This window comes from Aulostomus chinensis, chromosome 12 (assembly GCF_037954235.1).
Source record: "Aulostomus chinensis isolate RoL2024-O1b breed Wild chromosome 12, RoL_Achi_v1.0, whole genome shotgun sequence".
NCBI classification, from domain to species: Eukaryota; Metazoa; Chordata; class Actinopteri; order Syngnathiformes; family Aulostomidae; genus Aulostomus; species Aulostomus chinensis.
In genome coordinates, this window is record NC_141331.1 from 28,514,072 (window position 1) to 28,527,999 (window position 13,928).

Here is a 13,928-nt window from a genome sequence, read left to right on the forward strand (position 1 = left end):
TTGTGTTTATTCGCAGACTGGAGGAAGCAAAGGCTACGCGTTTGTAGAGTTTGATTGTGATGAAGTAGCCAAGATTGTGGCAGAGACCATGAACAACTACCTGATGGGAGAGCGACTCCTCAAGTGTGAGTACGATGGAGATCTGTGCTGGACCGATCTCGTAGGCCAGACCGACAGAACTGAGATGGGAGTCGTCAAGGTCTGTTTATGGTCGACGGCATCCTCAGGCATCCCTGGGTCTAAACCTCCTGCCTCTTCCTGTCTCAGGTCATGTGATCCCACCAGAAAAAGTGCATGAAAAGCTGTTTGTTGGCTCCCAGAAGGAATTCAGAAAACCCTCTTATCCTGCGGTGTCCCGCTACAACAAGAAGCGCACAACTGAGCAGGTCGCCAAGATGACGGGGAAGCTGCTGCGCAAAGAGGCCAAACTCCGCAAGAGGCTGGCGGCTCACGGCATCGACTACGACTTCCCTGGATTCGTACGTGCCTTGAGATTGGCAGCGTTTTTGTTGAGTGGCTCTCACACCTGAGCTTTTGGTCCCTTCAAACCAACCCTGGCGGTCCGGTCCGCTTGAGCTGTGCAGGAATCAGATGAATGTAGGAGGGGAACTGAGAACATGGCTTGGGTCACGTGTGATGTGAGCCCAGGATGTTTACCTTTTATGTCACGCCACCGATCCTTGATGAGGACCACACAGGACAGAAAGATGTGATGTGACCGAGGCGGAGCTGAATCCCAGCAGCTTCTCATCACGTTTGATACCTTTGACCAAAGTCACCGAAAGCAAACCGGACCGGAGTGAAATGCTAATTTGTTGTAGCTTCTGTCCTGCAGCCTGGGAGCTTGAGGTGTGAGAGTCACGCAATGATGACGCGCTGCGGCACACAAACGTTTCCCCTCTGTCACTCGTCTCTTGGTGTGCTCACTTTGATCTTCTGGTTTCCAGGCTGCCCAGATGCCTCCGAAGAAGAAGTCCGACCCTGCGAACGAGTCTGCATGTAGTGATGTAAGAACAAGACGTGAGGGAGCGTGTAGCTTGGGCACAGACTGAAAATGGCCACGGGCGTGTCGGTGGTCCGGGGTCAGACAACTGTGCCTATAGAACCCCGGTGCATAAAGCTTATTGTGTGTCTGTGGTTGTGGCAACATGATAAAACCCATGCACCGACATGCAGGAGCCAGACTGCTCCCTCATCATCCGGGGTGGGGGGGCCTTACTCTGAACCACCGCGTGAGACTAACCAGCTCCTCTCCCTCCTCAGGACGCCACGCCTGTCTGCACGCCCTCTCTCCTGGAGCGCAGGAAGTCCACGGTCAGTGACGACAAAGATGGCGACGATGAGATCGTCATCAAGATGCCCGCTGTAGAGACGGACGAGGAGGAAGGCAGCGAAGAGGAGGAGGAGGAAGAGGGGGAGGAGGATAGTGGCTCAGAGAGCGAGGACACCTGTGAGGGAGACGGGGCTGCCACAGAGGACGCCGAGGCCCAATGAACGCCCAGGTTCTTTGTGGACTTTGTCTGGTCAGCGTGGCAAGAAGCCCTGAGGATCATTGGAGGTCCTTGACCCAGAGTGGAGACGGTTCCCTCCATGTGGGCTGTGCAGCAGGAAGATTGTACCCTCACCTTGAGTGTGTGTGTGTGCGTGTGTGTGTGTGTGTGCGTGTGTGTGTGTGTGTGAACATTGCAGCTGTTTTAAGAGAAAGACCCCCCCCCCACATATTCCTGTCTGTAATAACTGCTAGTTGTCCAGTTGTCATGTTTGGGCTGTGTGAATCTCTCAATAATGAGGGAACCAGACCTGGTCCCTGGGTGTTCTGGTTCCACCACAGTTGACAGAGAAAGAACCTCCCAGCGAGAGACCCGGAGCCCTCCGTCATCAGCCTACCTGTCACTGTCAGACCTGGACATACCTGGGGACTTCCATTTGCTGGGATATAAAACTGGCCAAACATTTCTTGCAGCGTTGAATAAATGGTGATACACAACAGAAACCATCGTGTGCTTTGATTTATTTCCAAAATTACAAGACTTTGGTTTTCAAAGGTCCAATTCTGGAGACATTTATGAATTTGGCTAAAAAAAATGATGATTTTTGTATCAAAGTGTAAGAAGCCTGCATGACTTCTTGTAGAATGTCTACTTGGCTTCTGAACCAAACACGAGGTAACTCTTACTTCAGAAGACCTTTGCAAGAGTACTACTTCGGAGTATTTGTAGTACTCTCCAGGACCTGCGTCCTGCTCCCCGGTGAGGGAGAACCCGGTCTCGGCCCACTAGATGTCGCCAGAAGAACCGTTGTGAGGTTCTTACCTCGCCATGCGACATTATTCCAAGTGCCAGCATCATCCCTCTGCCTACTGCGCATGCGCGCGACTATCCCATTCTTGTCCTGCAGGCAGCATTCCGGGTGGAGAGAGTGAGCGAGAGGAAGAAAGACTCCCGAGGTTTGAGGCCGCAGACGGAACAGCAGAACCAGCGGAACCCGCGGAACCAGGAGCTGGAGTCCGGAGCCGCCGCGGCCCTCGAGCAGGACATGGTGAGGTGGTCTGGGGCTGAGGGGGGCTCACCTTCTCCTGTCTGGGAACTGACGTTTCATTGAAAGGGAGGAAGAGGGGCAAGCTAAACGCTCCCCGCCCTCCCTCCCTCCTCGTCTGACGGGCGGGTAGCGAACCCTCGCCCGGCCCGCAGCTGTAGCGTGTACTGGGGGAGCGTGGGGTTCGGGATGGACGGGTTCTGAGGCTGGCAGGGGATCCGGCCCCCCCACTAGCGAGGGATGGGAGGCTCCGAGCTAGCGCGAGCGCAGCTAACGTTGACAAAGACCGGGACAGTCGGAGGACCCCCCCCCCCCCCGCCCCGGCGGCCCGTGTCGGTGTTATTAACATGTCATCAGCCTGAGGACTCAAAGTCCTGATAAGTTACACCAGGAGTTGTCAAAGTGGGGTCCAGGGACCACGGGGGTCCTCCAGGGTCCTGAAGGGGCCCTCAGCAAATGACAGTTTAATTTCCTTTGTAATGTAGAAGCACCAGGTGTTGTGATCAGGTGAAGCTGGTGCCGCTGTTACACTCCAGACCAGTAGGGGGCAGCACGCCACCGGCCAGGGTGTCCTCCTGCTGCAGGAACTGAAGGAATGCTAACTTCCCTAGCATGAGTGAACCCAACTGCTAAACTTGATTTACAGGTAGATCTGTGCTCCAGTCTTGACCCGGGGGCGCTGTGAGTGACGCATGGTGGCGGTGCCTCAGGGACAGTGACTCACTACTGCCTCCTGTGGACCAGAGCGGAAGCACAAGTATGGTGCGAGCTGGATCAGGCCTTGAAAAGACAACGGAAACTGTCTGCTTGCTTTTCTGTAATTTGCTGTTTACTGCTTTACTGCTCATTTTCCTGTACATTTTCATTTGTTTTTTTAAATTTCCTGATAATTTAAAGGCATTTTCTTCTCATATTTCTTCATATTAATATCATCACATGATCATCACATGATCATGTGATGATCATGTGATGATCATGTGATGATCATATTCTTCATATTTAGAGAGAAGTCTCTCAGGGATGAAAGGTGAGCAGTAAAATAGCAATAAAGAGAAGACTTGTAACATGGACGGATGCTGCATCTCATGTGTTTTCATGTCGAAGAAACGTTCTAGACATCAACCAAACATCTAGAACCGCATAGAACCGCTCCTGCTAATGGTCTAGAACAAGGGAGAAGGTTGAAAGCCTGCGCTGCATGAGTACTAGAATGGATGGCGAGATGGTACAAGTATACACAGTCCTGGTGTATACTTGTACCATCTCGCACACACACACACACACACACACACACACACACACACACACACACACACCAGTGCTGGTCTCACTGATCTGCTGCACCCATGTGTTTGTGTACGTCTGTATGATGCCCAGCTTCTCTGGATGGAGCAAAGATCATGTGTGTTGTCATTGTTACATGCACACACGTGTGACTGTAGTCGTGTAGGGAAAGGAACCTTCATCCTCCTGACCGGGAAGAAGGTCATCAGTCCGTCCCCCGTCAGAGCAGCTGGGCTTTATAGGGTGGAAGGCTTTGATTTTAACGTGGCCGTTGGCGGAGGTTTGTTGGTCCAGCAGAACCCAGGTGCTGGTGTGGAACCTGGACATGATCTTTTTCTGCTCTGTACGAGCGTATCGGCGTTCGCCGGGGGCCAGCTTACGCAGGGGCACCCAGAACACTTCCAGACATTTGGGAACATGGTGGAAGAGACCATCATCACAACTTAACAACCAAGTGCTGGACCCCAGAGCCCAAAACCACAAGCTACCAGCCTCCCATCAGTAGGAGCGGGCCCTGCCGACTCTGGGGGACTGGTTCTGGATCTGTTTGCGACCCACATCTACTCAGTCTGTCCCATCTTTAGGATGTAGGAAACTCTGCTCACGTTGTGTTGTTCTCTGCTCCTCCAGGGTTCTCCAGGGCAGATTCCGGGACACAACACGGAGCTGTGATCCAGCCCTCTCCATCCATCTCACGTTGCTGCCTTTCCTGCTGCTCACCAAAACCACCTCCTCCAGCCCCCCTTTGGCTGTTTGAAAAGCCGAGTGGGAGGGCGTAGTAAACGTTCCCCAGCTGCTGTCCAGACACACATGCTGCATTGCTGCCATTCCCTGGGCCCTGTTCCTTCCATCTCTAGGGTACGGCCACTAGCATGCTAGTGAGCTAGCATTCAGTACAACAAGAAGGCCTGTCCTCGGGGCCAGAAGCACACAAGGTGTCCACTCACCTCCTCCTTTCATTCTGGTCCGGGTCACAAGATACGTTAGCTTAGCGGTCTCTGCTGTTGCTCTGAGTAGCAGAGAGTTGCCGGTAGCCAGCAAGTCCGAGGAGGGCAGAGAAGGCGTGTGTTGATGGAGCCCAACATGGAGAACTGCCTGGTCCTGGTCCTGCAGAAGGACATGGGTCGACGTCTGCAGGTGGGCCAAGAGATCATTGACTACATCCTGGACACAGACAAGTCCCATGACCTGGAACAGGATCAGACAGCTCTGGATAAGATGGTCGATGGCATTGCCAGCTCCTGGGTCAACTCCAGCAACTTCAAGGTAAAGTCCACTCACCAGGCAGGAGACGGTTCAGGCTGTGGGCCGGCCCCAGCAGCCTGAACAAACCCCTGCAGCATTGTGTTCCTCCTCAACGTCTGGGATTCTGTTTGAGATGAGGGATTCTGATTCATTTTATGATGGCGGCCATTTAGATGACGATGTTGTCAAGTTTCAAGCTCTGACACGACCAGCTCAGCTGCCGCCAGCCCATCGGTAGCTCTGGTGAGCACGGCTGACGGAGGTGGTAGGGAACAAATCTGAGCTGGAAGAAGCTGAATATGAGATTTACGCTTCACTCCGTGACACAAGCGCCCAGTGACACATCCAGCTGTTGAACAGGTCCAGTCTCAACCTAAATGGGATCACATGCCAGCGTTTTATGCACGACTACAGAGATCAGGTCAAGGCCAGAGGACGGCTGCGTGTGTCTGCTCGTCGATGGAGCAGCAGTACAGGAGTCGACTTTTGCTCGTTAGTTAGTTTCTTTGAGCAGCTGGCAGGGTTGTCCTGCAGGGGAAGGCTCACGACAGGATGGTTTGGCTTCACCACGGAGCGTTCTTCCTCCTGCGGTCAGTTGTGTTTTATTTTGGAGTTAAATCTAGGCCAGGGTTTAATCTGAGCCCGTATTGTGAACGCAGCAGTCGTCGTTTCAGTGGAACCACAGGTCACTTTGTCTGCCATGAAGGAGGAACACATTCGTAACTGGAGCTCTGGTTCATGTTGGATGTGCTGCTTTTTAGAGCTCCCCCATGTCGGAGGAGTGTGTCCTGCCCCCGGTGGGCTACATCCTGGTGCTCAGGGAGGCGATCTCTCCTGCTGCTGTGTCACTGCGCGACTTGTGCTGTCTGGATGCATGCGTGTGTGTGTGTGTGTGTAAACATCAAATGTTCAGTGCTGTGTTTTTGCTCTGGGAGAAGCTTCAGCGAAGTGGAGCTGAAAGGTCAGGGAGAGTGCTGCATGTGCGTTTAGGGGACGACGCTCCAGGGACTCCATGTTTTCCTCCCCACGTGTTAGTGTGTCAGCTGAGTCATGGAGGAGCTACCTGGCTAATGATCAGGAACCCTGGAGGGCAGCTGGAGCACGAACCCATTACATGCTGGGACGCAACCAAGAGTCAGCTTTACTTTCTCTAGCACAATGAGACTTTTTCAGCGTTCACATAAAATTTTCTGAAAATATTACACAGACCTTCTGTGAAAGAAATCAAGCATTCTGACATTGATCTTAACATCCATGCGTGTGTTTGGTTGAGCAGGGATCCCGATAAGACGGGCGGGGCTGTTGGCCTCGGGGGGGGGGGGGTGATCTGACCCCGGTGCTGCTCAGGTGAAGCGGAGGGGAGAAATGACAAATACTAGAGAAACTAGAGTTCAGATTACCAACATCTGTGTCACTGTGAAAGCCCCCAGCACCCAAAGAGTCGTCCCTGCATCCACTGAGTCCACACAGCCGTGCAGTCCTGTTGGTCAGCAGTGACTCCAGTGTCTGAAGAACACATCTGTGTGTCACCACTCATGTTCCCAGTTAACAGATCCAGTACTTCATCGCCAGGCCTCACTGGTCACTTGGCAACTGATGTGGAAACTATTTAGTTTGAGGGAGCGAGAGTGTGAGGATAATGGATTCACTTTCCATAAATGGAGGTTTGTAGGGGACGCCTCCGATAGCAGGCAGCTGCCTCAGCCTCAACAAACGTGTCGCTGTTGTTGCTGCGATGCATCCGTGTCGTCAGAAAATGAAGCCACGTGTGAACGATGTTGAAATGATCTGGACCGATCCTTTCAAACGCTGTTTCTGAGCGGTGCTGATGGGTTAATTTAGCGTCACAGAAGAAGGCTAACTCTGATGCTAAGCTAAGCTAGGCTAAATAGCCTATTTTGTAGTCGCTTGGTTCTCAACACACAGACAGGAGTTGTGCTCATCCTCTCCCTCTCTGGTGAGGCTGGTAACCTGATGTGTCATGGTTTCCTTCCTGATGTTGCCTTTGCCTTCATGAGGTGTCCAATGAGGGTGCAGGACGGGAGAAGATTCACGCTCTCTGTCCAGTGGTCCTCAAATGATAAGGAACAAACAGTTCATGACAATATCTCCTAGCTCTCGCCCGCTGCCTGCACCGGTGCTGTTTGCCAACCGTCATGTTCCAACAGCCTGGAAGTGTTGGAGTGTGCCTGAATGGCAGGTAGCTGCCTGAACTGGTCATTTCAGTCCGACTGGGGACTTTGGATCCTTGGCTGGGTTCCGTGTTAAATGTTAATCCTGAGCCGTGTGCAGCGTGTGGCCCCGGGAGGGCAGATTACTGCAGAGCACCAACACAGCGAACCCACACGACCGCGCCGCGCTTGTGTGCTCTGCTCCTGCTCTAACACCAGCCAGATTTACCAAACACAGAAGATGTGGGCTCACCTGCGTGTGTGTGAGACAGAGAAGTTGGGCTGGTAGTGCAAGGGGCTCTGGGTGCAGTGTGAACTCCAGGTCTGTGTGCACGCCGTGGGATGTGAATGGAGGTGTCAGTTTGTGTTGGTTGCTGTGTAATTGCTGGTGAGCTAAACAAGACTGGAGATCTGTTGTGTCTGAACTGTGATGGCTGTCATGGTCCTGAGCTGGCAGGGGGACCCTGGTGCATCTCAGGACTGAGCGTCACGTCTGAACCAAAAATACAAAAGCAAAGACCCAGGAACGACTGAGGAGAGCGAGCAGAGAGGAGACACAGCAGAGCCCATCGGGCATGCAAGACACATCTAGCACGTCATTTCTGTGCCAGAGCTGTGAGTTCAGGGAGTCATTTTAATTTTTAAAAAAGCCAATCTACAAGTGTCTTTGACTTTTTACATCTAAAATGTTCCAAATGTAAACAGAAATAGGATCAAACTGTTCCTCTACTGGATCAAGAACGTGGTAAAATAATGGGATGATGAATTGGATAAATTATTGAATCAGGCAGTGAATAGACAAATACCAATGTCACCCACATTGATAGCTACGTATGTGCTGCACCTTGGAAATTCACACACACACACACACACTCACACACACACTCACACACTCACACACACACTCACACACTCACACACATGTTCTCTCTACAGCAACCCTGAATCAGAGCCTGAGCGTCGCGAGGAGACGGAGCCACAGGTGGTCAGATTGATGAAACTACAGAAGTTTTGTTCCCTATGAACTACAAAGCCACAGGTCATGTGATCTCATTGATGTCACAGCGATGCAGTCACCTGAAAAGATTCACCCAGTTAGGAAACAGCTGATCTCAGAGTGTGTGTGTGTGTGTGTGTGTGTAAGTGAATGTGTGTGTGAGAGTGTGGGGGGGAGACGTGCAGCTCTTCATTGTCCTGGCTGTCTACAGCAGGGCTGTGCCATGATGGAGGTGACGCAGCGATGATAGAGGTGGAGGAGCGGTGAGGAGCAGGAGGAGGAGCAGCAGCAGGAGGAGGAGCGGGGAGGAGGAGCAGGAGGAGGAGGAGGAGCGGGGAGGAGGAACAGGTGGAGGAGGAGGAGGAGGAGCGGTGTGGAGGAGGAGGAGGAGCGGCAGCAGGAGGAGGAGGAGGAGCAGGAGGAGGAGGAGGAGCGGGGAGGAGGAGCGGTGTGGAGGAGGAGGAGGAGCGAGGAGGAGGAGGAGCGGCAGCAGGAGGAGGAGGAGGAGCAGGAGGAGGAGGAGGAGCGGGGAGGAGGAACAGGTGGAGGAGGAGGAGCGGTGTGGAGGAGGAGGAGGAGCGGTGAGGAGCAGCAGCAGGAGGAGGAGGAGTGGGGAGGAGCAGCAGCAGGAGGAGGAGGAGCGGTGCAGACTGAGACAGTGTCGCTGGGAGAAGATTAGACTTAAGCCTGGAAGGCCGGTTAAAGCGTCCAGCTCCTGGTGGTTTGCCAGCTGTGTTTTCTCTGTTTGCGGTCCTCCTCCCTCTTTTCTCTCCTTTCTTTTCCTCCTCTTCTCTGCTTCTGTCACCCATTGCTCAGCTTCTCTCCTCCTCGTTCTGTTTTCTCTCCTCAGATTTTGCATGTGATTATCAGTCTGGTAAAGGACAGTTGTGGTATTTTCCAGTTTTCAGGTCTGAGTGGTTAATAGTGATGAAAATGACTGGAATCTTTCTGAAAGTGTGCAGGAACGCTAAAATTGCTGGTTGAAACCTCCCTTACCTGTGAGGTAGTCTGAGGGGGCGTGGCTGCGTCTGCATGCATCAGGAAGTGGACCAGAACATCCAGTAACTGCCAGTTATCAGCTGTTGACCCCCGCGCTGGGGCAGCACCCCACTGTCACTGCACATATCAGCGCCCTGTTGCAGGGTGGATCATATTCAATCTCATACCCGTGTGAAGCAGGGTGACTCCGCCCTCCTGTAGGGGAGTCCCTGTGATCACCGTAACCTGCATTTTTATTTCTTATCTATTTTGAAATGAATTTGTTGCTGCAGACGCGTCAGAAAGGTTCACTGTGCTGCACGCCAGGTCCCAGTGTCTGCTGAGGTTTGGGCCTCCGCTCACGTCCACACTGACCCCACCCCGGCCTCGCCGTTGTTTCCTGAATGAGGACCAACACATCTGGATGTGTAGAACGCATACATGAGAATCAACAGTCCCCCTCAAAGGTGGGCTCAGCGTTGGGACCCTGTGAGTCTTGGGGTCTGTGTTCAGCCGAGTTCCAGAGTTTGGTGGATTTAAAACTGACATTTTACAGACAAAATGAGGAGTCCTCTCTTTTAGATGAGTGCATGTTTAGCTGCAGCTGCTCCCTGAGTACAAGCTCCAACCGTGGGAATGTGTCTCCGCCATCACTGTGACAAGTAGCTTAGCCCCTCCCCCTCCCCATTGCCACCAGTAGAAGTCTATCCAGTGGTGGGACCCTGGATGGAGTGGACTCCAGAACTATAATCTGCTCTTGTCTTTAATCAGGATTTTCCCCAACAGTCGAGCCATCGGTCTCCGTGTGTCACACACTGGCTTGTTTTGTCTCCTGATGCCTCGTCGGTCAAAGCGGCGGTGCAGAGTGAGGCAGGATGAGGGCATGCACAGACCTTTGCCCTGTGTGTTGTGTTGGATTATGTGTTCCGTCAGAGTTCTCCAGTGTCTCAGGACTGCTGAGTCACTCTAGACTGCACCCCCTCCCCCGCTGCTCACATTGTGGCGCAGTATTTTCCCCTGCCGTGGGGAAGGCCTCTGGTTGGTTTCATGCCTGTGAGGCTCTCATCCTGCAGGTGTTGAGTGAGGAGCTTTGGAGTTGCAGTAATATTCTCAGAGGGTGTGTTTGATTGTCCAAATTGGTGTGTAACCAAAAATGTTACGTTGTCATGGCAGAAGTTGGTCTCTGAGTGCCCCCCCGCTCTCTCACCAGCTGGGATGGTCCTGATGGATTTAGAATTGAAAGTGGATTGGTTTGTTTTTCTAGAGGCAGTAGTTGGACAGCGCCGTGTGAACCTGACAGTGGTGAGTGTTTGAGTGACGCCTGCCTCCTCCAGTGAGCTGTGTCCTGCTCCCCTCGTATCAGGGTTGGACATGAATGGGATCCTGAGATGTTTCAGGTGCTTTTGCTTCGTAAACAAACCAATAAATGAGCCAGGCTTCCTGGCACCACCCCTCAATCGCTCGGCTGTTCCCCGCTCTATTTCTTTATTTCAGACCCCATTAGTCACTGCCTCAGCAGCAGCTACTCTTCCTGGTGTCCACTTGTGTCTGCCCCCCCCCCTCCTCTCCCAGCCTCGCTCGGTCCTTTCCAGCCAGAGCCTTCTTGATGCTGTCTCTGTCCTCCTGGTGATGTCTATGATGAATTTCTTGCAGGCTGGACCTTTTATACCCCCCCCCCTCCCAATATTCTCCAGGGTGATTGTCCCTGCAACCCACTTCCATTGAGAGGTTCCAGGCTCCACTCCCCTGGATTTCAAGGATGGGGGCTGATGTTCTTCACTCTAACACACATACGCCTCCTCAGTCCTTTCCATCCATGGTTCCGTCAGTTCTAGAACGGCTACCTGGCTTGTTGTCTTTGACCAGAGCACAATTTCATGTAAGAGGTTGGTGTCTGCAGTTTCTTCTGGGAAGTTGAGTTGTCTTCCAAGGTCAACTCTCATTTCCCAGTCGTCTGCTGAAGCAAGGATCCCTGTGCCTCTAGCCTCCTCGCCTGCCATCTCCACTCACCTGAAGCAGTTGATAAAGCGAGCGCCTTTTGATTTGGAACTTCGTGTTCTTTTGCTTCTTCGCTCTCTCTCCAATCCCTGGGGCAGCTGGGCCAGCACCTGATTGTGTCACCATCTGAACCTCCCATCTGTTCAGGTTGGCTGGCCTCCGACACAGTAAACAGCCGCAATTCAATGTTAGTCTCCACTTTCGAGGGTTGTTGGTGTTGGTAGGACATCATAGACAGAACAGAGCAGACACTTAGTCCGATGTTCATCTATGTTCCAGGTGTCCCGCCATCCCAGGGATCCTCCTGTACACTGTCCCGCCATCCCAGGGATCCTCCTGTACACTGTCCCGCCATCCCAGGGATCCTCCTGTACACTGTCCCGCCACATCCAGCTCCCCTGGCTTGTGTGACCTCTTCCTCTGCCACCCAGATGTCCTTCTGCACCATAACTTTTGCTTTGTGTCCCTCCAGCTTGCCCTCATCTGCTGCTGCAACCAATCCCCTATCTCCCCCCGGCTCGATTCCATCATGTTGCAGGCGCTCCGCCACCTTTCTCAGTGCTGTCCTGTCACTGTCACATCAGCATCATAGCCTACTGTTGCTTTCCTGTCCTGAACATCTCGACACCTGATTTCTTTGGCAGTTGCAGCGTTCTCCCTGAACTGTGCCAGCTGATGGAGTAAAAGCTTTTGGGCTCTGAAAGCTTGTGCTGTTGACAAGGGAACGTTGTTCACGAGCAGTGGCCACAGAAGTCTTGGAGACTCCGTGCTGGTAATCCCAGGCCTTATACTTCCCGGGAGACCACTCCACTCAAGGGCTCTCGTCCACCCCTCTGCCTGGTTGAGCTTCCCCTCAAACTTCCTTGCCGTTCACTTCAGCCCTCTACCACCTCCTCTTCACATCCCCCTCCATGACAGTCGGGACTGACTTCTTAAGATGTCTTGAACCAAAAGCGGCAATGAACATGGCCCCACTTAAGGGCTCGGCTCCTGGATTACAATGTTTGAGCTCCATACTGGCTGCTTTGGTGATCTCTACCACATCTTTCCAACTCCATCTGCCCTCTGGGACTGGCCTTGCTGTGATGGTCAGGTCATCTCCATAAAGGCCCTGGTCTGAGCCTGTTGGGTTCCACTTGCCAGTGCAGCTCCTCCCCTTGGTTTCTCTGCAGACATGACAAGGAGGTTGGCTTGACTTCACTGCTGCTGCAAACAAAATCACTGAGATGGCACAACCAGTGACAAGACAAAGCTCCAGTGGCTCTCGGCCAGTGGTGAAGTTTCCAGATACGAAGCACATCTTGAGGAGGCTAAAGTAGTCCTGGAGAAGCTCCTGTAATCTTTCCGGGACATGGAAGGCCTTCACAGGACTGCCAGATCTTTGGGAATGAAGCACCCTCAGCAATGGCTGTCGGGCAGGTCGTTCTTCCAGCAGCTTCCACTGATGCATCGTCAGCCTATCGCAACTCTTGTACACTTGTACACTTCTATCTTGTACCAGATAGTACCTGATGGGGTTTTGGGTGAATTTGACTTCTTTGCCTGCCGTCCTCTGTCCCTTTGCCTGCCATCCTCTGTCCCCTTGCCTGCCGTCCTCTGTCCCCTTGCCTGCCGTCCTCTGTCCCTTTGCCTGCCGTCCTCTGTCCCCTTGCCTGCCATCCTCTGTCCCCTTGCCTGCCGTCCTCTGTCCCTTTGCCTGCCGTCCTCTGTCCCTTTGCCTGCACTCAGTTTGTCGCAAAGACTTAATTTTCTCCCTCTAGTGGGCCCTCATCTCTAGTACTTGAAACAGTCAGACAACTGTCTTCTGACCAGGGACTGGGACCAGCAACCCTGTCATCAGATAGAGGATTTCCTCCAGTGTTGTGGGAGGTTTCCTCCAGGCAACCGTACGCATGACTCCTGTAAACTGCAGCTACTGTCACAGCACTTCTGGACAATCGAGTCTTTGTGCCTGATTGGTTTGGCTTTGATTCTCACAATGAACACACTCACTCCAGCCCATGTGATCCGTCTCGAACAGGATGAACGATGGAGTCTTCTGGCTCATCCCACACCATTAACTCAATAACAGCAAGTGTGTGTGTCGCTCGCAAAGCAGCTTTGGTTAAACATCAGACAGCTGATGGCACGTCAGTGGTCATGATGAACGTAAAGCAGCGACCCTGCAGCCCCTGCTGCCTTCATTGTTACCTGCCAAGCACCAAATGGACAGTGTGGATAACCAGCTGGCGAATAATCTTGATGCTCTGACAGAGTGTTGACCTGGTTAGTCCCATGACTACCATCCAACCAAACACCAGTAGATAGAAAGAGCTTCTTCTCCAATGTAAAACAACTTCCCTGCTCTCAAGCGGTCCCTGTCACCTGCCTGGGTGACCCCTAATAACCACCCTGACCTCACCACCGGCCTCCACCTGTGGGCTGCTGTTGTGTGTCAGCTGTCTCTCCACCCCAGTGTCCACTATGATGCCAGTTGACAGTTTCTGTTGTGAGGACTGCAGTCTGTCTGAACGCTGATGTCCTTTTCTAGCTACCCTGGCAGCTGTCTTCCCTGTGTGTGTGTGTGTGTGTGTGTGTGTGTGTGTGTGTGTGTGTGTGTGTGTGTGTCCGCCCCTCAGTAAATCCTGGGGGTTTCAGCAGCATTGTCCACCTACACTGGTGATGCTGTGTCTTGTTCTTGTGGTGGTGTTTTCCTGAACGTGGCCTGTTGATGCCTCATT

The 13,928-nt window shown here is 52.8% G+C and overlaps 2 protein-coding genes and 1 non-coding gene across 3 annotated transcripts in view; all 3 read left to right on the plus strand.

Annotated features, from left to right (window-relative positions):
* nifk (nucleolar protein interacting with the FHA domain of MKI67) overlaps positions 1-1,987 on the plus strand; it is a 3,577-nt gene extending 1,590 nt beyond the window's left edge. Inside the window, exons 3-6 of the mRNA XM_086221046.1 lie at positions 17-125; positions 268-479; positions 948-1,007; positions 1,264-1,987. Of these exons, the coding sequence (XP_086077172.1) occupies positions 17-125; positions 268-479; positions 948-1,007; positions 1,264-1,494 (612 nt within the window). The 3' untranslated portion in view covers positions 1,495-1,987. The remainder of the gene's footprint in view (positions 1-16; positions 126-267; positions 480-947; positions 1,008-1,263) is intronic.
* On the plus strand, positions 1,044-1,174 carry LOC147252678 (small nucleolar RNA ACA64). The gene has a single exon (XR_015118850.1). It is a non-coding gene; the product is annotated as a small nucleolar RNA ACA64 (small nucleolar RNA).
* Positions 1,988-2,372: 385 nt separating the features above from the next.
* Positions 2,373-13,928, plus strand: part of clasp1a (cytoplasmic linker associated protein 1a) — a 61,475-nt gene continuing 49,919 nt past the window's right edge. The window contains exons 1-2 of the mRNA XM_086221049.1: positions 2,373-2,538; positions 4,450-5,085. Coding sequence (XP_086077175.1) covers positions 4,891-5,085 — 195 coding nt within the window. The 5' untranslated portion in view covers positions 2,373-2,538; positions 4,450-4,890. The remainder of the gene's footprint in view (positions 2,539-4,449; positions 5,086-13,928) is intronic.